The sequence below is a fragment of the Actinia tenebrosa genome, unplaced genomic scaffold, assembly GCF_029948245.1.
Source record: "Actinia tenebrosa isolate PJP-AT-01 unplaced genomic scaffold, QUT_ActTen_1.0 PGA_scaffold0__85_contigs__length_37466705, whole genome shotgun sequence".
NCBI classification, from domain to species: domain Eukaryota; kingdom Metazoa; phylum Cnidaria; class Anthozoa; order Actiniaria; family Actiniidae; genus Actinia; species Actinia tenebrosa.
In genome coordinates this window covers 11,507,372-11,531,831 of record NW_028292569.1, presented here as the reverse complement: position 1 = coordinate 11,531,831, position 24,460 = coordinate 11,507,372, and the positions used below count along the sequence as shown (strand labels likewise).

Genomic DNA, 24,460 nt, shown 5'->3' with positions numbered 1-24,460 from the left:
GTATGGCAGTTCTCACTTCCATGATATTTCCATGTCATTTCTAACGTCATGGTATGGAAATGCGTTGGAAGGCGCCACTTCCAGCATGTTTCTATTATAGTCCCCTTGCATGTGACGTCAAAGCAGCTCCATCTGGGGGACAAAACAAAATGATTCCAATCTCTTGAGAATTGGAATTGCTTAGTCCTCAGATTGAACTGCATTCCAACGTGCTGCACGAGGCCGGGGTCTACTTAAGCTTTTCGAGCGCAAGATTTTTTCAGTGAAACTGGAACGCAAAAATGGTATATTTAAGTGTTTTTTATTTAGCGAACATATTTCCTCAACATTAATTAATTCTTTATTTTTTGCTTAAAGACTCCATTGCAAGCAGGTGGCATATATATGCAAATATTTAACACGCCTACTTGTCTGTACTTCAAGGGTTTAGGGGAGCTCGCATGAAATATCAAAAGTATAAGAAGAACTACAAAAAGACGCGTGTTTTTGCTGAAAGGGAAGACATCCAATAAGGCATGATCAAATTGATATAAAGTAGAAAAAAGTTACCACTAAGATAATCGCAAGAACATAGTTTTCTTTTTACCTGGTGATTGATGCTGTGAGGACTAACTTTTTCGTTTAAACGACAAAAAAAAATTCAATAAAAGTTGTAAACAAATGATTGTTTGTGAACTTAACGACTCGACGGTTTGTTTTGCCTAGAATATAATAAAATGTTAAATAAGGCAAAGAAATGCGAAAAACGTGTGGGTTAGTGTTTGTTAATGTTTTTCTATCCATCTTTTTTCTTTTCAATTACAATCAAAACTAAAGCCGTCCTTTCAACAATCGACAATACGTATGTACTTTAAGCGTGGCACCCATACAGTTCCATTCGAATAGAAGGATATCCAGAGTATGATGTCGCTAAAAGTCGCACGAACTTTGCCGTGAATGGTTCTGTCAGCAGGTTCTTGACGATAGTTGCGTAATTAGCATTACCTTGGAAGGTCTGAAAAACAAAATGCTTATTAGAAATTGTTATCAATATTGCTTCTGACGTTGTTTACTTTTCTTACTTAAATAAGAATTAAAGCAAACAAGCTATTTAAAATATGTTCAAATTAAATTTAAAAATAATAATTAAAAACTTAAATGTAAAGTAAACTAACCTTCACAATTCTTTTCTCTTTGTAGATGGTCCAATTTGTCCCGTCATCTGAGTACGACAGCTGATATGCCGTTATGAAATGATTCGCATCGTGCCTTCCTTGACTAGCCACACCCTTGATGAAAGTTTTCTTCAGCAAGTTAACCTGCAGCCACTGAGAGACCGTACTGGACGGAAGCCAAGAGCCAGCAGCATTATTCAGTCGTCCTTTGTGAGCTGCCCAAGAAGAAGATAATGCACTGGAAGCTGTTATTTGAGAATCAAGGATCCTACCATCTTCCATACCAAGGGCATGGCACTTAATGTTACCTGTCCAATGAAAATGTCTTTGATAATATATTCTTCACATAGTTCTATACGTTTTTAAAAATGATTTTGATTATGCCTTAAAAAAATACTGAACCGCTAACCTCGCGACAGAATAAAACTATTTATAAGAGGTGAATTTAATATTGGAGGCTATTAAAAATTCTTTGGTCTAAATCTCAGATCTGCCATACCTTTTTAAGGTTGGCATTTGTCCAAAAAATATTTCTTTTTTAAAGGCATGGATGATTTAACAGTAAAAGCCCCTTGACAAAAACATATTAATTTCCATGTAATACCCCATTCTCTGGTCTTAATGTGGACGCGCTGTTGGGTTTGAACTCCAAAAAACGTCATTAATTATAAAGAATACATACCTGTACAGTTTCCGGGGCAATCACAGATGTATGGTTGATAGGAGTTCTGCAGCTGAGGTGTGCATACCAACACATCTGACATGCAAGGATTTTCAGAGCATATGTTCTAAGATAAATATCAGCACAAGAATCACTAAATAAATATTACCTTTAAATTTTTTTTTTTTTTTTTTTTTTTTTGATATTTTGTTTCTCATTCATAATTTGTTTTCTTGGGTTATCGGCCGATTTTTATTTTTTATTTTTTTATTTTTACTAAAGATAAACTTGAAAATTTTTTCATTCATTATCATAGGAGATGTATATAATGGAAAGATTTGAGAATGAAAATAATTAAGCGAACTTTGTGGAATAAAAGATTTAGAGAGAATAGTTGCATGTCACGAGTGACCGTGTAAGTAAGAATTAAACAAGTTATATTTTGAGTGAAGTAGTTTTTAACTAATGATAATCTTCAAATATTTGAACACATCAAAAGTTATTTCAGGTCAATAAAAATTTAATCCTTCACTATTCCTTCATTTTTAAGTTTAAAGAAGTATCACAATCATTTGAATTATTTTTAAATGGTGTATGATATTATTTTGTTTCATTGCCTTTCGTTTCATAATTATATTTTCAGTCTATTTTGAAACTTCTTTGATTTCTCTTTTTCTTTTTTAAATTTGTTATTGGAATTATCTCAACTTACGACTCGCTTTCCGGAGTTTTTTGACCACCAAAAATATTAATTAATATTTGATTACGGTCATTTTACCCACCTCCATTCGCATGAAGAAGAACTTCTCTTTCTTGTTAAGGAATTTTCGATAGTCTGTTCCTCCATAGTTCAGTAGTTCACACAGTACTTTTTCAGTTTTACTGTTTGCCTCGGATGCAAAATTTACTGACAAACATACTGCGCTCATCACACAGAAACTCACACATTCTATGTCGCTGTCAACCTCGAGTGTCGAGATAAGCGAGCCTGCCTTTCTCAAAACCGACCCCTTGATTCTTTTGTCGAAGTTGCCATACGTAAATGGGCCTTGTTTGCCCACACGTAAGGAAACATCCACCGTACAAGTCGTAATCTCGAACAGGACGAAAAAGAAATAGAAGAGTTGGAGTACTTGAATTAGTGCTGTTGCTTCCATTACGACAGCTGCTGTGAGACTAACTTTTGAGATATTTTTTTTTCGTTTTTTTTACATTACAAAGTATTTTTGAAAAATCAGGCAATTAGCAAACAAGATGATCATAATTTGCATAGTTTTCTTTAGTTTCAAATGCGTTTATTTAATATTAATGACTTCTCCAATTATTTTTGGGATGCCGATGAAAGATCAAACAAAAGGTCTAAGAAATCGAGTCACAGCTATTTCGAATATTTAAAAAAAGGACTCATTCATATCTAAGGATTTAATACTTTTTTTGTAGTGCTACGGCACAAGTAAATCCTCCCAAAAACAGATCAAATTATAAAGTTGGATAACTTATCAGAATAAAACACTTCTATGTATATATATATAATTTTGGAAATGTTGTCAGAACGTTGTTAAAGTTAAATTTGAACAACGATTTAAAGTTATGGATTATTTATACCGGGCGTAGGTACTCAGTAGGTAACTATTTTGAATTGAGAAAGGAATATTTTAAGTAAAGATTCAAAATTATAACGAAAGTTTTGATTTTCGGAACATACTCGACTTTCACATCCCCATAATGCCTTGCGTTTTGGGGGGTAACCAATCAAAAAACTGTCCCAAATTGAAAGATTTCTTAATTGAATTTATACTATACCTGCTTTTATCTGTACAATAATGATTATCAGTTTATTCCAAAATATTGTTGCGTGTACAGAGCATCAAGAGTTTTGGTCTTACAAAAAATGTATTGAATTAAAAAAAATGTTTAAAATATACCTTAAACGTCTTCAAGCTTCTATCTTTTTCTGTTTTTTTTTTTTTTACTTCTTCATTTTATATTTGGACACCAAACAAGGTATGTTCAACATTGTCTGATCATCCTCCAGCAAAATAAGTGGGTTTTTACCCTCTGGTTACCCCCCAAAGACGCAAAGGATTATGGGGATGTGAAAGTCGAGAATAGATTTCAGAGTATTTGGTTGGTGACATTTCTTTTATTGTTTTCCGTTAAATTAAATTTACTAGTGAATTTATATTCGACCTTATATTGTTATTGATAGCAAATCATCTGGAAATATTACGAAAAATCATGAAAATATTTGTTGTGACTCCAGAAATAAAAGTAGAACAAAAGACATTGTCGGTCGGAACTTAAAATTTAAAATCCGAGTCGAAATAGATTTCAGGCTTTGGAAGTAGTCAGATAGAATACTTTGAGAAGTTATTTTGACATGTTTTGGCTTATTAGCGTTGCTATGAGATATATATATATATATATGTATTAATCGCTAATTATCCCCCTCCCCCCAAGTCAACTCCAAAAAGTCACGTGATTGATAATAATCAATACATTGCCGTCAATCAAAAGAAATTGCTGGTACCTTTACATACTCTTAGCACATATCAATGAAAAGAATGTGAAATATGCCAACAGCTTCGAGTGATGGGCTACGCTGGCAAATTGTTTTAAATTAAAATTTAGATTCCAGATCGATCTCCATCCGCTTTTATTGAGATCGTTGGATAAGGTCAGTCAAAGCATTAGGTGGGACTCTCGGCTGAAATGATACTGACATAAGCATATCAGTGAAATGACAAGATGAAGGTTCGTGGCAATGGGTCACTAAATTATTAAAGAGAAGGTGCTGCCCACTAAAATTATCTTTTTTTTTTGTTTTTATTTATCTTTATTTCTTACATAAAATATATATGTTTTAACTTAAAATCAGTAAAAGAAATTGTTCATCTGCAGATCTCAGCCATCGCTTCAAAACGGGGTGCTAGCTTTATGCCATATCCAAATACCCCACAAACTTTTGTCCTCATTGACTGTCATGGGTTAGGGCATTTGAAAACGTGCTGAAAACATTTACATTTACATTCTGTTTGACATTCCCATTTGATATCACTCTTTAAAAAAAATACATTTCCATAAAAAAATATATGTACATGTATGTATGCATAATAAATATAATATGTTGCTATGTATGTAAAGTCTATTTGATAGCTTGGTGACTGTTGAATGGGTATCTATACAAGGCATCACGTACAGCAATTTAATGTATGATCCCTGTAATATTTTGTATCCAACTTTTAAAGTACATCATATCGCTATAGACTCCAGGATACCCACTATCTGCACAACCCCCAGAACTCCAGCTTGTGGCGCCCATTAGATACCATTGTCCATTCTTAGTACACACAAGTGGGCCACCACTATCTCCCTTACATGTTCCTTTGGACTGGCCAAAGGTTCCTGCGCATCTCATTCGACTTGTGACGTCTTTTATGCTGTTATAGTGGTCCTTGCATGTTACTCTTGACATGAGAGGTATTGCAGCTTCCTGGAGGACATCAGAGACCGCAGAAAATCGAGTAATCCTTCCCCATCCGGAAACGTAACACGCTGTTCCTGCAGCAAAATCAAAGGATGGAAGGCAAACAGGAGAAACATGCGCGTTGAAGGAGATCGGACGTTTCAGCTTGATAAGAGCGATGTCGTAGTCCAGATTATTGTAGTTTTTGTGGACGATGACCTGCTCTGCTGGAATGTTCTGTTCTGTACCGTCTGCTCTGTAAAGGAACCGTTCACCTGAAATGCGAGAAGATCAGATTAAGAACTAGATCTAGAATCATTTTATTTGATAATAAATGTAAATATTTTTAATTGTAGTTCAACACTTTAAAATTATAGTATAATTTCCATAGTTAACTCTCTCTCTCTCTCAAGTCAAAGGGGATCTCCTAATAAACGAGCAGACGTTTGCATCGACCATTGTAAGTATCAGAACACTAACAAATAGTCCTTTGAGGTTAAAAATTGCCTTCGGGTATTTGATTGTGGTCGCAAAAATATGGTACAATGATTTTAGAAGAAGAAAATCGAGCAAATAGGAATGTGCCTACCAAGCGAAACGTTTAAATACTGTGGTTCTACAGCAGTGTGTCCAGAGGGACTTGGTTCTGTAACACAATGAGCTGCTGTCACGATCCAGTACCGGTTAAGAATTGAACCACCACATATGTGCCGTAAGACAGTTGGGCTTTTTTCATAACCCAACTGAACCTGCCAAGGCCAAGCACCATGTTGCGCAGTTGTTCCAGCCACGATTTGAGAATGAATTGAGCTTCCTATGATCTTCCTGCCGCAAACTAATGTGGGAAACAGATAAAAAGTTAGAAATCAAATCCCAGTCAAGAAGCAAGTAAGTAAGGAGATTGCCTTAAAGAGAATTAGAATCACACGTGCTTTGGAATGGGGAGAATAAACAGATCAAAGGTGCTTGAAGCAAATAATAAGGAAAAAAGGACGAAAATATGGATCAGGAGTAGATCGATGTAAGATGTAAGAAAGATTGATGTGTCTTCACAAGTGTGAATGTTAATCAAAAATATTATTTTAAAAAGAATAATACGTTCTTTAGAATGAGAAAGTATAATCAGCTTAAAAAAACTTATACTGCAAGATTGTACAGTTGTAGAACCTTTGAATGTGCACGTGTCTTCTAAAATGCCTTAAAGAGAATGTCACCTTTCTTTAAAATGGGAAATTATGAATCAGTGAATAAATATACCTAAAAACTTTATTGTAATCGATTTTTGAAGTCCTCTACCAATAACGTTCTCAGCGGCACACGAAAAGGTTCCATTTCCTGATTGAGACACGTGTGTCAAGTTAAAGGCACCGTTAACTGACTGGCCGATCTGTACTCCATCGTGGTAAAATACATAATTCGTTACAGAAGGAATTGCTGTTGCGGTGCAGATTAACGAGAAGGACTCATTAGGGTAGATTATGGTGGATACTAATGATGTCGCAAGCGATGGAATGTTTGGTTTGTCTAGAGACAAAAAATAAAATAAAATAAGATAAACTAATAAAATAAAAAAATAAAAAAATAAAAAATAAAAATAAAGGGACGGTCCATGCTGTATTTATTGGACGTGGGGAATGGACGAGAAAATGGGATACCTTAAAATCAAAGTTACCCTGAACTGGGAAGTGGTCTTTGATAGTTGATAATATAAGATACTTACGTTGAACTACAATGGATGCCTTAGCAATGTCTGGTGCTGCTATACCATTATCTGCTTGACACTCATAAATTCCAGCGTCCTTCTTTTGTATATTGGTCAAATGAAGTTGCAGTCCATTAGGAAATTTTGCAGAGGTATCACCGGATTTCCTCCATGTTATCACAGGTTTGGAGGAAGAACTTGCGTTACAAAACAATGTTACGTTACCACCTTCAGTAACGGTTGTGTTTAAGGGGGCAGTGTCGATAGAAAGAGGTCCTGTTCAAAGAAATGTGAAAACGAGTTTTTAAGCTTCAAAAAGACAAAACTTCATGTAAAACAAAAACTAACACAGTGAATGGCAGATAAGAAGATACAAAATATACAGCTGAAAGACGGATGACAGGCGAACAATTCAACATGTATAAACTACTAATACTTACCATATACAATAACATCTATCGAAGCATTGTAGTTATCATAGCCTATCACGTTAGCAGAATAACAGGTGTATGTCCCTTGATCAGATGATTTTGCCCTTCCAATTCTGTAGTCTCCAGTTGTACTTGTGATCAAGTGTTTGCCATTGAGGTAATATTCATAGCGATTGGCCGGTGGATTTGCCATGGATGAACACTTTATGTTGATAGGATTGTTGCCAAGTACATAATGGTTGGCACGATCACTGATTAAGGTTGTAGAATATGGCTTGTCTGAAAGGATATGGTTGGTGAATGATGGTTGGTGAATGATCACTTTAATGCAATATCGAAGTGTTCGTGGACGGATGAATGGATGGATGAGTGGATAGCTGAATGACTGACGATAGATAAAGACAGACAGACAGACAGAGAAAGAGAGATTGATGTAAGGAATATAGATGCTTACACATTATATTGACAGACGCTTTGGCCTTCGCTGCATTTCCTATCCCATTTACTGCCACACACTCATAGGTTCCCATAACATCCTTCCTCGCTATTAACGACAGTTTTTCGCCATATGCCACTGGACTTGGACTGCCTTCTTTGAACCATTTTATATTCGGTCGAGGAATACCAGTTACGTTACAGTGCAGACTGATGTTACGAGTAACGTCCTCGCCAATAGAAACATTTTGTGGTGCGCCTATTATTCTTGGGATTCCTGTTGAATGGAAAACATATTTTTATCAGTTCAAATAAACAAAAACATGCTCAAATGACACAGATTTTGTATTATGCACATTTTTTGCTGATGAGGAATGACACAGAAGCTAAGGCTCAAGGGCGTTAGGAGGGCGTTATTAATTGCAGTTCGCATCTAATGATCTTTGATTTCAGTTACTGGAAAAATAATTTCCTTTCTTCAAGCATGTCTTTGTATAAATACTCTCCCCAAAAGCCAAGCATATCGGCTACCCATCAAACAATGCAACCTTCTTTTTTTCAAATTTGTTGTATACGAAAGGTGATTATAAAATGACAAAATAAATAACAAGAAAAGGAGAGGTAATCTCAGGATGCTTGACTTACGCAAATGTATGATAACCGTTGAGTTAGCTTTGTCCCTGCGCCTCTCGTTATCAGCAACGCACGTGTAGAATCCTTCGTCATCAACTGAGCTGCTTGATATCGAAAGAGTTTTACCAGATGGAAATAATTTGCCTCTTGAGCCCACTTTGAACCATGTTATATTTGGTTGTGGGTTGCCTGTGGCGTTGCAGAACATAGAGAAAGGTCCAGTCTCGCTCACGTTTTGTGATTTTGGAAAAAGGGTGTGTATGGCAGGTTTTTCTGGGGAAAAAAAGATGTTTCTTTTAAATATTTGCTCCTTCCAATCACTACTAAAAGAAAAATTTTTCACACAAGATCTGTCTCTAAATATAAACAGAACAGATTTATATATCCACCAGGTGCCTCTCACTAGCCAGAGGTGGTTGGAGGATGCGAGCCTCAATATGAGGTTCAATATCTGACCAAAGTTGTCAAATGGATGATAATAGAGAGTTTTAGATTTACGTTCACGGCAATCGTGAAACGTCAGTTGACCAGTAAAAAATTATTTTAAATTACTGAAAAAGAATCGCAAAAACGTCCAAGTAGTAGAAAAACAAAAGAGTATTTGCGCTTGGTGAGAAGGTTTGTAAAAGGTAAAGTAAAATACAGGAAAACTATGAAAACGTCCTAACGTTTGCCGTTTGCGGGGAGAAAAAAAAGTCAATCTAAAACTCTCTAATGGCAAACACGAACTCCCTTCTGCAAAATCCTAGTGACGGCCATATACCCTATGCACCTCGTGGATATAAGACACTAAACCATTTTTATAGTTTAAGCCAATTAACCAATTTAACAATTAAAGTAACTACGAATGTACTTACCATACACAGTGAGAGGTTTCACTCCATAGCCGATACCTAGGCTGTTAGAGCAGGTACAGTTATATTCTCCTTGGTCAGATGATGTAAAGTTATGAATTACGCCTGCAGTAAGCTTGTTACCATGGTGATATAATTTGCATGTTGCATTAGGGTTCGCATCTGTTGTGCATGATATGGCAACAATATCCCCAGGCATCGCTGCATCAAAAGACACGTTAAAGTGTGTGGTGGTGTTCATTGGCTTGTCTGTTAAAAAAATAAAATTCTATTGTTGAAACGTTACACGTAAATTCCATCCCACATTCAGTCAAAAATATGCATTCAACAAATATCTATTAAAATTAGACTAATAGATACACAAATATTTCATATAAATAATGTCGATTTTCATGGCAGAAAAAAATCAAATGACTGATATGTTTACACGATGTCGACTCTCCTCAGTATCACATATTGATGGTTTTCAACCATTCCCAAGAGAATTAAATAACAAAAGACACGGCGGCCATGTTGGAGGATATAACAAAAGAATTCATTGACATTTTTTTTGTTAAGTTCCTCCAACATGGCCGCCGTGAAAACCATCAATAAATGCAGATACTCACGTAGCACGAAAATACGAGCTGTTTTTCTTTCCGATCCATATTTGTTGGTCGCAACACATGTGTATTCACCACCTTGATTAATTGTGATTCCTGTTATAGTGTAATTGGCATTGGAATATCCACCAGCCACTAGTTTGTTATCACGGAACCATTTGACCTCAGCAGTGGGAGAACCAGATCCAAAACAGCTTAAACTAGCGTTATTTCCATTGGATACCGTCACACTACCCGATATGAACGTCACCTTAGCAGGGACTACAATATGGATAGAAAAAATGTTATTCAGCATTCTTCGGATGCAACCACTTGACTCAAAATCTCTCGAGATTTAAATAACAATGAAACAACCGCCATTGGTTGATATAACAATAGAAGCTAATAAGGAATGCTTTGTTATCGTCAACCAACATGGTGGGTATGACGTAGCGTGTACCCCATGAATTGATAGAAACAAAAATGAAATAATGAAATTGAAGACTGTATTTAAAAAGATTCACGAATCGAAATCGCAAATAATACATACTCTCTTTGTGAAACATCTATATTTATAGCGAGTTATCTGAGTTATGGTGATATTAAAGTAGTTATAAAACTCGATCGTTAATGCGTACCTGCGCTTTCAGCATATTTAGTGCACTGGGTGTCATTTGTAAATTGGATGTCATCAATAGCAATATCACTTCGATAGTCCAAACCACATACTCCTTCAAACGCCACCTGGAATTGGCAATACATAGAGTAAGAAATCTATATTGAGCTTATAATTCCCGCACCGGTACTTTCACATACTTTAAACGCATCATAATTTCTATAACTTATGGAAAATTAGATAATGAATCCAGACAAATAACTACCTGAAATAGGTCTGTAAAATTCAATGGTACCATTGCTTTGTACCATTTTTGTCCTTGGTTCCCACTGAGTTCCCAAATCAATTTTTTTTCAACCTTTACCCTCAGTGTATTTATGGTAGCTCCATACATGTTGTAATAGAATGACAGGCATCGTGTCTCAGCTCCAAGTAGCGGGCTAACAAGTTTAGCTACATCTCCAGTAGAGCATTCGGACGTCTCTACGTAGACATAATGACCTAAATGACGTATAAAGGAAGAAGATGTTTTAACATATTTCAAAAAATATCGAAATAGCACGTTTGCATGATGGCGTCATTTGATTACCAACACCAAAATTCCATGCACATTTTCTTTTGTTCAGTTAAATAGAACCATTTGATTTACTATTCTCATGAGAAAATGCAAATTTGAATAAGAAAGAAAATTCGCAAAGCACCTTGGCAGTGGAAGTCAAATGACGCCATTATGCCAAAGTCCTGCATGGGTCTGCCCATGTAACTTTATGATATCCCTTATCTTACCTTTTCCTGAAGTGTGATCAGCAGACGGACCCGTGTCAGCGGAGTCTGTTTGACCACTTTTTCTGACCCAATCGAATTCGTCTGTGACATCATGTTGCCAGTAGCAGTAATCGATGTCGAAATTGCATCCAGCAACTAAGAAAATATTTAATGAAATATAAAATATTTTCATTACAAGGGCAAAAGATTTTAAAAAACCTTTGGTTTAGTCTTACTATATGATTGAAGTGACGAAGTAAATAGAGAATACTAAGGAACGCCCCTGTAATACCAAGAAGCAATTGCACTCAATGACAGAGTAGCATGTGTAAAGGTCGAAACCTAAATAAGATAGGCTTTGTATTTTATTCGTCTTGCGGTGCAATGTTTTACCATTAAAGACCACGTGTCATTCCCACGATGGCGCATTAGCTCGTTGTCTAGGTAATGAACGTAGTCTATAATGGAAAAAAAAAGGTCTATACAAGTTTTTGTTTTCTACTTGTAAATATATAAAGTACCTTTCGTATCAACAGCTGCCCTCTGACAGACAACACCTGCGTCTTCACTATGAGAACAATCGTGAACACCCCAACCAGAGTGTTGACAGGAAGCGAGGGAAGATTCAGTTCCAACACACGCAACTTCATCAAGCCAAATGTCCTTGACCGTACCTGGTCCAAATCCACCTTTTACAACAGCACTGGTTGCTCCGGGTAAACCTAACATACGACAAGCAACGTGGGCGTCTTGGATGTCCCAGTTGTCATCACAAATTGTTCCCCACTGTTCGTTGTGGAAAAGTTCGACTCGTCCTTCGGTGTAAGTTTTGCCACCAACCAGACGAATGGGGATTTCTATGAAAACAAGCAATGTTGAGAAATAATGATCCAAATTAATAAAATATCGAATTCCAAAATAATATTACATTGGAGATACAAGTCAGGGCACGGCTATCTCAAGGCGTCATTGCAACTCTATTTTTCATTTTCGATTACAAACTCAGATGTAAACGATTCGTTTACACTGCACTCCTTTTTTAAATCACTAGTTAACAGACAATTTAGAATGTGAACTTGCCATATGAGATCATACAATGACATCACATGGTATTAGAATATCGACACTCGAAACACTCTAGTATTTATACCATAACTTACTTGGTGGCGGTGGAGTCGTTGGTTTAGGAGTGGTTGGTGGAGGCGGAGTAGCAGTATTCCCACACTGGACACCGGCATCTTCGCTATGCTTACAGTCATGCACTCCCCAACTTCTATGTGAGCAGTCCAGGAGTGAACTTTCGTTGCCTGTACATTTAACATCATCTAGCCAAATTTGACCCGAACCTGGGAGAGTTGGGCCAATAACTCCGCTGAACCAGACGTAAGGATATCCCAGCATTCGGCATGCAACAATACCTGCATTTACGTCCCAATGATCAGCACATATGGTGCCCCATGTCCCATTATGTAACACTTCAACTCGGCCAAAACTGGACGTTCCACCAGCTAAGCGGATGGAAAAGGCTGCAACGAGTAATTAGTAAATAAAGATAAGCTATGAGGTAATATGAAGACGGATCGATCAGTAAGATTTATGATTGAAGAAATTGTGTGCAGTCATAAAGCACGCGGGGATTGGCAGAACACGAATGAAGTGTTAGGAGAAGCACGACGCGTAGCGGAGTGCTTCTTGACTCTTCTTGAGTGTTCTGCCAATTCCCAAGTGCTTTATAACGGCACACAGCACAACAAGCAAGTTTTTTTTATTTCTTTTATAAAGTACAAAGTACAATAACCGTTATTTTAGATAGCACACGCTCCAAACCAATCAGAACGCGACATTCACAACAGTTAATTTATAAATAGTGATAATGGACTTAAAACTTATGAAACAACTTTTTTAAGATTTTCTCCTGACTTACCGGGCATGGTCGGTCGAGGAGTTGTTGAAGGTGCAGTTGTTTTATTAGTACACCAGACACCGACATCTTCGTCATGGCCACAATCAGACTTGCCCCATCCATCAAAAGCACAGTCTTTCAATGATTTCTCACTTCCATTACATTTCACTTCATCCATGAGAATCGTGCCGCTTCCTGGAATCCTATCGCCGACAGCAGCTGAATGTACGACATAAAGGTATCCTAACATACGGCAAACGACTACTGCATCGTTGTTGTCCCAGCTGTCATCACATACTGTACCCCAAGATCCATTGTGATATACTTCTAGACGGCCAAAATCTGATCGGTTTGCACCAACCAAGCGAACATCTAAAAAATAAAAAACCTACTTGACATTCTAGTTCAAGAAGAGTCGACCTGCACTTATGCTAGCTTTAATATTGTTGAATAAGTAATTGTTACATGCCTCTTATCGGAACGGCTGTGGTTGGTAATGCAGTAGTAGTAGATGGTGCAGCAGTGGTGGTGGTAGTTGCTGCGGTAGTGGTAGGCGGTGCAGTAGTGGTAGGCGGTGCAGTAGTGGTAGGCGCTGCAGTAGTGGTAGGCGGAACAGAAGTGGTAGGCGATGCAGCAGTAGTAGGAAGTTCAGTTGTGGTGACATTAGTGCACCAGACTCCCACATCCTTATCGTGGCTGCAATTCGCTACACTCCGCTTAAAAGATCCACAGTCTCCCAATGACATTTCGGTACCATTACACCTGAATTCAACCGAGTGAATCCTACCACTTCCCGGGATGTTGACTCCTACAGCACCAGTGTACTTTACGAAAAGATATCCCAGCATACGACACACAACTTTAGCGTCGTCGCTGTCCCAGATATCACCACAAAGAGTACCCCAAAATCCACTGTGGTATACTTCAAGTCGACCAAAATCTGATCGATTTGCACCGACCAAACGAATTTCTAAAAGTGAAATTAAATAAAGATAAAAATATTTCGTGGGAATTCTATGAAGAAAGCAAGCTATTGTCTAGTTGTGTCTTTAGAGGACCTTAAGGATAAAGAAAAGTAATGTTATGTATAACAGTTATGTGTTGAGTCCTTATGCTACCAATACGAGTATCATTTTATAACCTTGTATATCCTAACCATACATTTCGGCGATCCGCTGGCTATAACAAATTTATATGATGATAAGTACCAACCTTTGGGGGAGGGAGTAGGCATGACAGTTGTTGGTGTCGGGACACTAGTAACTGGAGCTTGATTGGTACATGCCATACCAACGTCTTCTTTATGACCACAATCAGTTATACCCCAACCGTTAAAAAGACAGTCTCTCAGAGAGGTCTCGTTTCCATAACAACGGACTCCATCCATCAAAATTTTCCCTGATCCAGGCATAAGGTCCCCAAAGGAATGTGTATAATTGACGAAGGAATAGCCAAGCATACGACAAACGACTTTAGCATCGTTGATGTCCCATTGATCGTCACAGACAGTACCCCACTCTCCATTATGGTATACTTCCAGCCTTCCAGAATCTGACTGGTTAGTTCCAACTAGACGAACTGGGAAAAGGAAAATAGCAGAGCATAAGCCTTATAGTGTACTAGAGATAGAAAGACGATTTCTAATAAGCATTATGGGATAATACAGCTATAGATAAGACATCCGTTGATGCCATTTGATGCCTTTAACTAAAAAAAGATTACGAGCCTTACTATCTTATTTTAGGTTATCACATCGTAGTGTCCCTGGTAACGATGTGATCATTTTATGTGCGCCTGCATGACATTTTGTCATATCTTTTAATGCCATATCATTATTAAACCCGACCTTTCTATGCCTATGATTCAGGCATATTTGCAGTTTTCATTAATGATTCGCAAAACCTAGATCCCTATTCGGTAATCAGTACTACTTTTAATTTCTACTACAAAGTACCTGCAAATGTCGGTGTTGTTGGCCGCGGTGGAGCCCTTGTAGACGCTGTACTTGAAGATGGCATGCAAACAACTCCAGCATCCATTCCATGTCTACAGTCATGGTTTCCCCACTCACCATGCGTACAGTCATCTATCGTGTTCTCGTCTCCTTTACAAACTACGTTACTTAACCATATCGGTCCACTACCTGAGACACAAGCACCTCCACAGTTCGGAAGTGTAGCGCCTCTGTACCCCAGCATTTTGCATACAACCGCAGCGCTTGTAAGTCCCCATTTTTTGTTGCATACAGTGCCCCATAGTCCATTGTGATAAACTTCAATTCGGCCTGCGTTGGGACGTGATCCAATTAGACGAATCTTCGTTGGAATATCTGGTTAATAAAAAGAACAAATTTAAGCTTTATATCTAAATGTGGCTTCTCACGATAATTTTGTTGCCGAAAAATGTGAAACTACTGAATAAGTGTAGACACTCTACAAGAAAGGGGTTATGTATTTCATCAAATTTGGTTAGAAAATAGAACAACAACAAAAATAAAGGAAGGAAGCACGAAAAAGGGACGGAGGGAAGGAAAGAGATCGAAAAGAGGGCGGAAAGGGCGGGGGTCAAAGTTTGCATATAGAATGTATACATCACTGAGATGTAGCGTGCTTTTAGCTGCATTTTACTTGGACTACTTACCTTGAATATTAGGTGTGACAATGCTTCTTGGCGCAGGAAATCCACTGATAAACGTACATCTATATCTAGTCTCAGACCGAGAGGTGACATTATAAACTACTAATCCTGCACCTTGGTCTTGTGTTAGCTGTATAAACGGTGATTGTACAACAGAATGGTAAAATCCACCAAGAGGAGCCTTGAATGCTAATGTTATCCATTCATTACTATATAGGTATCTTTCTTTGTCGATGATAATTAGAGAGAATAACTGAGCTTGTTTTTCTTCATTTTGAGTTAAAGTATAAGTCCATTGTAAAGAAATGTTTCCCCCTGTGTTTATGACTGAAGGCAGACGTTTTGTGTTCCATTCAAATCCTAAAGCTGGTGAAAAAAAATTATGATAACAAATTTCAGTTGAACAAAAACGGAGCTATCAAAGGGAGACATATACAAAAGTTATATCTTAGTTTCGCCTGGTTTTGCCCTCTCGGTAAACGAGTATGATTAGCCGTGACCATTCTACTTGGATAAATCAAGTTTCTCCAATTTGAGAAAGTTCACCCGCTTTTATTGTCATTCATTTAATGTTATCGTTATTCGTAAAAGGAAAGAGGGCAAAAGAAAGAGTGAGCTAGAGAAACGAGTGTTCGTACATCAATGAGATGAAAAGACAACGGTTCATGTGTATATTGTTTTTTAATATAAGAAAACATATATACACCTTCCTAATGGCCTATCGCCAATCTCCTTTGGCGATGATAACGTTTTTTGAAATAGGTGTACTATAAAGAAGAATAAAGTGGAAGACATCCACGAACTACTTGCTGGTCGAATGGACTTTATTCTCGTAGACGTTTCGGCCTAATCGGCTTTCTTCAGTACAAAAACTATGCCATTTACAATACTAGGAGCAGTTATATAATTATTCATAGAAAGCTTCATCAGGAAAAAAATATAATTTCTAGCTGTATGATAAATGAGTTTTAAATATAGAAGTGAAATTAAAGGGATAAAAGTGTCGCTTGGTGAATGAGCAATTACGCCACAAGCCGCAACTCATAGGAAAGGAATATGTTCTGCTATTTGATATACTTGTGTAAGGGTTTTATAAGCGCTTTGGATATTTTATTTCTCGTGTTAGGAAATACTAAGTTCTGAACTTCTTGGCTTAAACCCAAAACACGACTAAAAGCACAAGTGGTTAGAAACATAAGTACTATCGCGTGATACTCGTTGACAGGCTCTCTAGGTAACTTCCTTGTGGGCTCCAAAGGGTCAATATTCATTGATGTCAACGATCAAATTATTTACCGGAAAACCAGTTACACGAAAAAAATCATTCACTAGGTAAACTTTTGGATCAAAGCCATTTTCACACGCATTAGCGAGATTATTTACCGTAAATGAATTCTTTGTCCATTAAGGGCTCGATAGAGAGGAACGTTTTTTTATAACGTTTATGTAGTCGTTTATCTTCTGTTAACATGACTGTTGACCTTCTGAACAAAGTTTAAGCGCTAATTTGCTGATATCAATTTTTGCAATATCAGATTCTCATGTAGGCATGGTCATTAATCGATAATAAATTATCAAAATCACGTGTATCGAAACTAGCTCATAGTGTTCAATCGCAAATACAATTTGGGCATCTTTTAGTCAATTATATATGAGGTTCGCTAAGTGACCGAATTATTTATATCTACATATAAGCTTAATATCACAAACCTTATAAAATTGCCTAAAATTTGTATATTTTAAAAGCTCACTATCGATGGTCAAACTAAATTCACTTTCTTACACAAATTAGTTGCATATAAAACCAATAATATCCAATTTATGATAACACAAAGTTTAAACCCTTGGTTGGAAATACACAAAGTATTTGTGCTACGCGAATCACGTTTCGCTAAGTTCGCCAGAGCATACCAAACATCTTGCTAAACTTCCGATCATGATTATCAGTTCACGTATGAACGATAAAAAAATTAGAAAATTGCTTCTGATTCTCGCCAAGGAATATAGGAATAGTCTAGGGAAATCAAAGTCGACAGCAAAGTTAATAAATTGCCTTTGTTCGTATATTTGATCTGCGAGTCTGAGAGTGAGTCATCATATATTTGACTACCTTATACTCTTACCTTTATGGTTTATTGAAATCACCAGCATCAGTAAACTGTATATTTTTGTCATTTTGTCTAGACTTCAATTTTTGTGCGGACGGAGGAAAGTACTTTTGTTGTGATTCAGGATTCTCGAGCTGTCACCGCTACCGTCGACTCTCGATTCGTCTGTGTAAATACATAACCGATCAAGAATAGAAGTCTCTAGGGGGATAGCGTTGGTACGCTTCGTTGTCATTTCCGTTATGTAGGTGACGTCATTACTTATATATTTTGACGCAGAGTGATGTTTGACGTCGCTTGGTCTTACATCCTCGCACTGACCCATGTTACTTGGTTGATTCCAAGAACAATGATGCTTATCCTAATATAGCAGCTAATACTAATGGGTATATATTTTTTCTAGATTGTACAAATTGATTGACCTGAGAGCGATAAGTACGGGGGAACCAGCGGAAACCGGTGCGGCACTCGGACTAACCCCTGAAAGTAAACATATACGGTGCTGACTTTGGCCCTAGATTTGTACCAATCGAGTCAGCTGAGGGAGTATAGATCTAAAGGTTTTTTATTGCTATTATTATTATTATTATTATTGTTATTATTATTATTATTATTATTATTATTATTATTATTATTAATGAGAAATCCCCCTTCATTTTTTTCCCCTTCAAGAATGACATTTGACGGTTAAAATAAAACTAACCCGACCAAACTATTTTGGTAGACCGGTCGCCGGATTATCTGTGTCAATATTTATGTTTGAGCTTTCATAAAGAGTACTAATTTCAGACGGTGGCTACCATTTCAATATGTAAACAAGGTAAAATACCAGTTTTGACTCACTTCCTGTCTATTTCCTCTGCTCCTTTGTAAAGCCACTCCCCGCCTTCAACCAAACACCTACGACCGCTTGACGCACGTCAGTCTCTTTGTCAAAAGAAAGCTACTTCGCCTTTGCAACTATAATAAATCTATTTTTATCTTTTCCTTGAAGAAAAAGTTATGACATGCTAGTTTGTAACAATCAAGTATTATGAATAGATTTTCCCCCCTTATTTTGCCAGGATTCGAAAAGTGTCTACTTTGTCATCTCCAGAGTAACCAAGTCAAGATGTAAATAGCAGAATAAGGATAATCAGAAAACTAGAGATTTGTACTCTATAATTTTGGAAAAGTGAAAAAAATAATATATTGGCCAAAAAAATCATCTGCTACTTTGAAGTTCATGAACTTGATGGTTCACCCACACCCTTTTAAATTTATTTCTACTCCCCTCTTCTCCTAATAAAAACAAAAAAGAAAAACACCTACATTCCTATCTTTTATTTAAAAGTATGTATACTAAGTATATAAATATTTGCTTAGTTTTTGAGAAAAAAATAACGTTCTCTTATTTACAATTGTTATCATTACAAACAAAACGTCTATAATAGTATTTACTTTTTATTGCCCAGCCTAGAAAACTGGAGTCACAACTTCATAATAGTCTACAAAATATTCAAAATTCCTATGTCCTTGTTTACTCTAGTGGTATAGAAAGAAAGTATTTTGAAAATGTTACCGACTGTGTTATTGGGGAAAACACATGCAGTACAATAGTATTGTATTGCTTAGTAAGGTAACTGATATCCATACATTGTTAAATATTTGTGGTGAGAAGATGCAGGATAAATAGTATATAAGGTACAAGAAATATTTCTATTGTTATCTTAACTATTTCAATAACATAAATGTTAAAAACGTTTTTGAAATGAAAGTGGGGGCCATTAACATCACACAACCAATATTGCTTTACTGTGACACGATTGCATAGGAGCTTTTTTTTTTTTACGAAATATTTCATATGTTTTACATATTTGTATCTGGAAGAACGTCGTGGGATCCATTTAGCTTGTATACCTTGGGAGATGAAGATCCTGTGTAAATGTTTTGAACTCCACTATTAATGCTCTGTAAAAGAATGAAGACACATAAAGTTGATTTTTCTGAAGACTGAAAAAACAGCATCAATGCAATATGTTATCAATATTATTTAATAATAAACTCATCACATATGCAATAAAATCACATTCATAAAAAGGAAAATACTGTATGACTGTATGACTTGCCATAGTGGCTCCTTAAAATAAAGTATTATGAAGAAGAAAGCTTTGAATAACTTAAGCTTAATTTTTTTAACTATATACTCTATAAAAATTAAGACCTACCACATGAGCTAAAGGAAGAGCTAAAACTGTCTTTATCTACACTTGACGTATCTGACAGTGTTAGTGTTAAATATATTTTTCTTTTCTTTTGATCTTTTTCATTTCACTTTTTTTTTCTTTCTTTTCCTTCATTCCCTGTTTTCTTAATCATTTTTTTGTCTTTTCTTAATCAATAGAGCAATAGCTTAGTCTACAGATGAGTGTATAATATATTAAATGAACATAATATTCTAGAAAAAGAGTACAATTGTTAACTACTCACATATTCGCTACCATATATTCCAGGACCAATGTGAGCCTCTGTTGCATCACTTGGACTGATAGTAAAATTGATGATTATCAAATTAATCTCATCTAAAAATATATATTATTATAGTAAATTATATAGTTTCTCATTAATCCCATATAGGTAACTGCCCAATTATTATTTTCTTAACTGGACAGGTCTTGTTGATATGGGATGAATTAGGCAGCTATATAATTATTAATAGGTAATGGGATTTCGTGCTCCCCAATCAAGAAATAATTAGACTCGAAAAATTCCTCTGACTGCCAAATTGGACTCTGCCTATGGCCTCATCCAATTTTGAAAGTCCTCGGAATTTTCCTCGTCCAATTATTTCTTAATTGGACAGCATGAAGTCCTATTACATATACTAATTTTAAATGTGTAAGAAAAAATAAACAAAAATCAAACAAAAAACATTATCATTAACATCAATCTGAATCTCCATTATCATCATCATCATGATTACACCAAGAAAAAATAAATCATATACTACTCAATACAACTAATACTTTACAGTTTACTAATATATCAAGATACTATTACCTTAGTGAAGCAGTTGATTTTGCAGGCTCAGGCTTCTTATCTAAGTATATACATATAAAATACACCCTTTGTCAGTGATTAATTTTGTTATGTATATTTGGAAGAGTTCATTATGGAGGGGGAAGAGATGAGTGAAAAGTAATCCGGGGGTAGGTGGTGGGGATTTCAGGACTTCAAACTATTCAAGAATCTCCACAACTTCTGAATTTTTTTAGCTTGTTTCAATTGAAACAACAATGTTTAACTGAGAAGAGATAACTAGCTAAAAACTAGTGTGAGGTGTGTCGGTGTATAATAAAAGGGTAAATTATGCACTGTGAAAATATAAAAAAACTTAATTACTGTCGCTTCGGATGCTAGTCCTTCATTGGACTAGCGTTGGACTAGCGTCTGAAATGACAGTAATTAAGTTTTTTATCTTTTCCAGGTGTATAATTTACCTTTTTATTATTAATGTTTAACTTAGATTCTCAAAAAAAGAAAATTAGCACACGCACACACAAATAAATAAATAAATAAATAAAATAGAGTCTTCTGTATAAAAAAGATATTTACCATCTCTCATTCTCTTGCATATGATAGAAATGACCACAACAATAATAACAGCAAGAGCTACAGCTCCAGTTATTCCTGCAATAACCTCATCTGACATTGACTGCTCAACACTTATCTTTTCTAAGCCTTCAGTATAGAAAATAAAAAAGTTGAAGATTTGAAGTTGATTATATATGTAAATGGTGTATAAAAGAGGTGTGCTTTTTAGTATCATTATAAAAAAAGGATTGTATGTTATAATATTATCTATAAAAAAACTAATTAATAAAAATGATATAATGCAAAATGTTTAAATTATTTCTTAATAAAGTTGAAATTACTAAATACAGTAGACTCACCTTCAACTTTAATGCTAATGGTAGCATTTGGGCCATCCCCATAATAATTCCAGGGAATGCAAGTGTACTCTCCTGAATTCTGTTTATTAGCTTTATCAATAACATATCTGTGTGATGTAGAATTTTGAATGAGTTTTCCATTAAGAAAGAAGCTGTATCCTGCCTTTGGGTTGGCATGAGCTGTGCAGTTGAGATCCAAGCCTTCTTTATTGATGGTAACAGTAGTCTTAGAGGCCAACAACTGGGTCTCTACAGGTTTATCTGAAATATTTTAAAATGTGAATCAATTCAAGAATTAGGTCAACTACAGGGAATGGGAATTACTGAACAATACTTCAATGGCTAAACCCTACCTATTAGCTTTCACATCTTCATTTGATTTATCAAATACCTTGAAACAGCTGATCAAAGTCATGACATAGCTTATTTGCAGAAGACCATTATATTGGAATTTAGCATATCTTAGGTTTTGAGGAGGGAGGAAAACCAGAAAGCCTGAAAAAAACCCCAAGATTAAAGTGTGGGGGGGGGGGGGGGGGGGGGGGGGGGGGGGCGGGGGGCTGGGGGCCAAAAAACTCAGAAAATATGTGATGCAAAGTGTCTAGAAATTGGAATTTAGAACCCAAAAGGCAGGAGTGTTACCCTTATGCCACATTTTATTCCTGAACTAAGCACAAGTTGAGAGTTGATTTCTCTTTGTCATGAGGGTTAATTTTTCTTTGAATTTTGATTTATTTTCATATTTAGACTTTCCATGACTTACATTGGACATTAAGCATAACCACAGATGGTGTTGTGTAGAAACTGCTTTTCACTTCACACTGGTACTGACCCTCATCATCAATACCAACATTGAACACTACCAGTGAATTGTTTCTCATACTGAATTTATTTTGGTCAGAAAAGATGATCTTTGGTGAAGAATCAAGTACATTATTTATATTTGTGATTGTAGCCAGCGCTTGCCAATTTTGAGGTGCAGGAGAGTTTGTCTGTCTGCTCCAGAGAACCACATGGAATTGTTTCATTTGTTGGGTTTCAGGGTCAGATAGTGAGAAATCGCAGGGTAATGTAGTGGTTGAACCAAGATAGGGACTAATGACATGGCTGGATTCCTGTACCTGAGACCACTGAAAGCAGTCTGAAAGTTGACAGTGACAAATAGGAATGTATAGTTAGTCTTGTTCAAATAAAGTTTAAAATTTTTAAATGGTGAGACATAGGACCTTTATGATATTGATTCATCTAAAGTTGGTTTTGAGATACCAATATTTTTAATTCCCCTCTCTATACCCAGAATTTTAGGAATGCTTAGGATCCTAAACACCCCAAATAATAATTATTTTTAGTAAATTATTATTATTATTATTATTAAATTATTATTTAGGCCAGCAATTATATATCTGGAATACTGAATGCCCAAAAATTCGGCCCAAAATACATGTGACAGTCGTTAAATTTAATGATATAATAATGATTTCTCATTAATTAAGCATTTGTCTAATCTGCTATGGGAAATGATATTAATAGGCTTGGCAATTATATACAACATGCAAAATTTCACATGACACTTCAAAGGGCTTTCAAAACAGATAATCCCCCCTCTGGCCATCATCTGCTTACACCTTCGTCCTTCCATATTCTATCTATCCAAACTTTCCCCAATTCCTGCATTACGTATAAAATTAAATAAATATATAAAAATCAAAAGTAAATATTTCTGCAAGTCACTGACTATTCCCTGATTTAATCCATTTGACTTCCTTCATGAGGTAAGCTAGTACAATGCCCCACGGAATATCGACACAACCGATACTTGCCATCGACTACTCAGCATCGAACTAAGGCAACTTACTATAAATATTTTCTAAATGGAAAGTAACTGAACGAGGAAAGGAAAGGAAGCCATCAGTCGTGAAAGTTCTGGATCAGTGATACAAATCAATATAAAAGCAAATCGATAACATTTAAAATATTCAAAAATCTTAACAATATCTTCTTTTTTCTGAAAAAGGGATAAATATGCTGTATAATAATTGTATCTTAGAAGATGAATTCAGCATCAATGGCATCCATGACGGAATATTTTTACACAAAGCAAATAATTGCTCGACTTCGTATCGTCGTAGTTCCCTGAACTTTGATTCGTTGAAAATTCTCAAAATTAATCGTGTTTAGCGAACGTTTTCAGATTTTATAATATTTAATAGCTCACCTGTACTTTGGAATATGATGAACAGCACAGAAAGGAAGGGAACGTAGATATTTAGCGCCATTTTCAGAGTAACTTTTGACCAAACTCTGTGACCTCAAATCAACACCCGAATGACAGCGCGGTTCAAGTATGTGATTTACAAGCTGTCAATCAAATAACCGGAAATAGAGCTAGCGAAGAGAGGGGCGAGAGGGGGTGGATTTTTTAATATATTAGATTGGATACCGCCCTGTAATTACAGCTCAAGCGTTTCATTGTACTCAAGATACAGATACGAAAGAAGGAATTTAGACGAAAATCCATTATTACAAAATCTACGCGAAGAAAAGCTCTATATTCGCGATAGTGACGTATTTCCGGGTTAGGT

The 24,460-nt window shown here is 36.1% G+C and overlaps 3 protein-coding genes across 4 annotated transcripts; all 3 read right to left on the bottom strand.

Annotated features, from left to right (window-relative positions):
* Positions 1 to 302: 302 nt before the first annotated feature.
* Positions 303 to 2,972, bottom strand: LOC116302850 (retinoschisin-like). Its single transcript, XM_031712238.2, has 4 exons — positions 2,598 to 2,972; positions 1,837 to 1,942; positions 1,155 to 1,462; positions 303 to 994 (listed from the first exon to the last, which is right to left on the bottom strand). The coding sequence occupies exons 1-4, from the start codon at positions 2,970 to 2,972 to the stop codon at positions 851 to 853; spliced, it is 933 nt and encodes a 310-aa protein (XP_031568098.2). The 3' UTR covers positions 303 to 850.
* Positions 2,973 to 4,614: 1,642 nt separating this feature from the next.
* Positions 4,615 to 18,127, bottom strand: LOC148913481 (uncharacterized). Its single transcript, XM_089030563.1, has 20 exons — positions 17,962 to 18,127; positions 15,842 to 16,204; positions 15,156 to 15,530; positions 14,414 to 14,779; positions 13,671 to 14,171; positions 13,223 to 13,573; positions 12,459 to 12,824; positions 11,820 to 12,155; positions 11,320 to 11,454; positions 10,799 to 11,034; positions 10,556 to 10,661; positions 9,945 to 10,199; positions 9,340 to 9,585; positions 8,495 to 8,755; positions 7,869 to 8,126; positions 7,424 to 7,693; positions 7,002 to 7,259; positions 6,539 to 6,805; positions 5,871 to 6,116; positions 4,615 to 5,556 (listed from the first exon to the last, which is right to left on the bottom strand). Exons 1-20 carry the CDS (start codon positions 18,011 to 18,013, stop codon positions 5,021 to 5,023), a joined length of 5,784 nt encoding a protein of 1,927 aa, XP_088886689.1. The 5' UTR covers positions 18,014 to 18,127; the 3' UTR covers positions 4,615 to 5,020.
* A 1,246-nt stretch (positions 18,128 to 19,373) lies between these two features.
* On the bottom strand, positions 19,374 to 24,233 carry LOC148913480 (neural cell adhesion molecule 2-like). Of its 2 annotated transcripts, XM_089030550.1 has the most exons (7): positions 24,094 to 24,233; positions 22,642 to 23,019; positions 21,879 to 22,139; positions 21,541 to 21,666; positions 20,986 to 21,025; positions 20,416 to 20,470; positions 19,374 to 19,896 (listed from the first exon to the last, which is right to left on the bottom strand). In XM_089030550.1, the coding sequence occupies exons 1-7, from the start codon at positions 24,152 to 24,154 to the stop codon at positions 19,795 to 19,797; spliced, it is 1,023 nt and encodes a 340-aa protein (XP_088886676.1). In that variant the 5' UTR covers positions 24,155 to 24,233; the 3' UTR covers positions 19,374 to 19,794. The 2 variants fall into 2 exon arrangements, with proteins under 2 accessions (XP_088886676.1, XP_088886680.1); XM_089030554.1 differs by lacking the exon at positions 21,541 to 21,666.
* Between the last annotated feature and the right edge of the window lie 227 nt (positions 24,234 to 24,460).

Bases quoted from the DNA above. Each gene is read 5' to 3' on its own strand.
- LOC116302850 (XM_031712238.2), bottom strand. From the start codon at position 2,972: ATGGAAGCAACAGCACTAATTCAAGTACTCCAACTCTTCTATTTCTTT. The intron at 1,943-2,597 runs GTGGGTAAAATG...TATTTATCTTAG, and splicing joins TCTTCTTCATGCGAATGGAG to AACATATGCTCTGAAAATCC. The intron at 995-1,154 runs GTTAGTTTACTT...TTTGTTTTTCAG, and splicing joins AAGAGAAAAGAATTGTGAAG to ACCTTCCAAGGTAATGCTAA.
- LOC148913481 (XM_089030563.1), bottom strand. From the start codon at position 18,013: ATGACAAAAATATACAGTTTACTGATGCTGGTGATTTCAATAAACCAT. The intron at 16,205-17,961 runs GTAAGAGTATAA...TTTTTTCACCAG, and splicing joins GATTTCAATAAACCATAAAG to CTTTAGGATTTGAATGGAAC. The intron at 6,806-7,001 runs GTAAGTATCTTA...TTTTGTCTCTAG, and splicing joins GGCATCCATTGTAGTTCAAC to ACAAACCAAACATTCCATCG.
- LOC148913480 (XM_089030550.1), bottom strand. From the start codon at position 24,154: ATGGCGCTAAATATCTACGTTCCCTTCCTTTCTGTGCTGTTCATCATA. The intron at 22,140-22,641 runs GTAAGTCATGGA...AAAATATTTCAG, and splicing joins GGTTATGCTTAATGTCCAAT to ATAAACCTGTAGAGACCCAG. The intron at 21,667-21,878 runs GTGAGTCTACTG...TCTATACTGAAG, and splicing joins CATTAGCATTAAAGTTGAAG to GCTTAGAAAAGATAAGTGTT.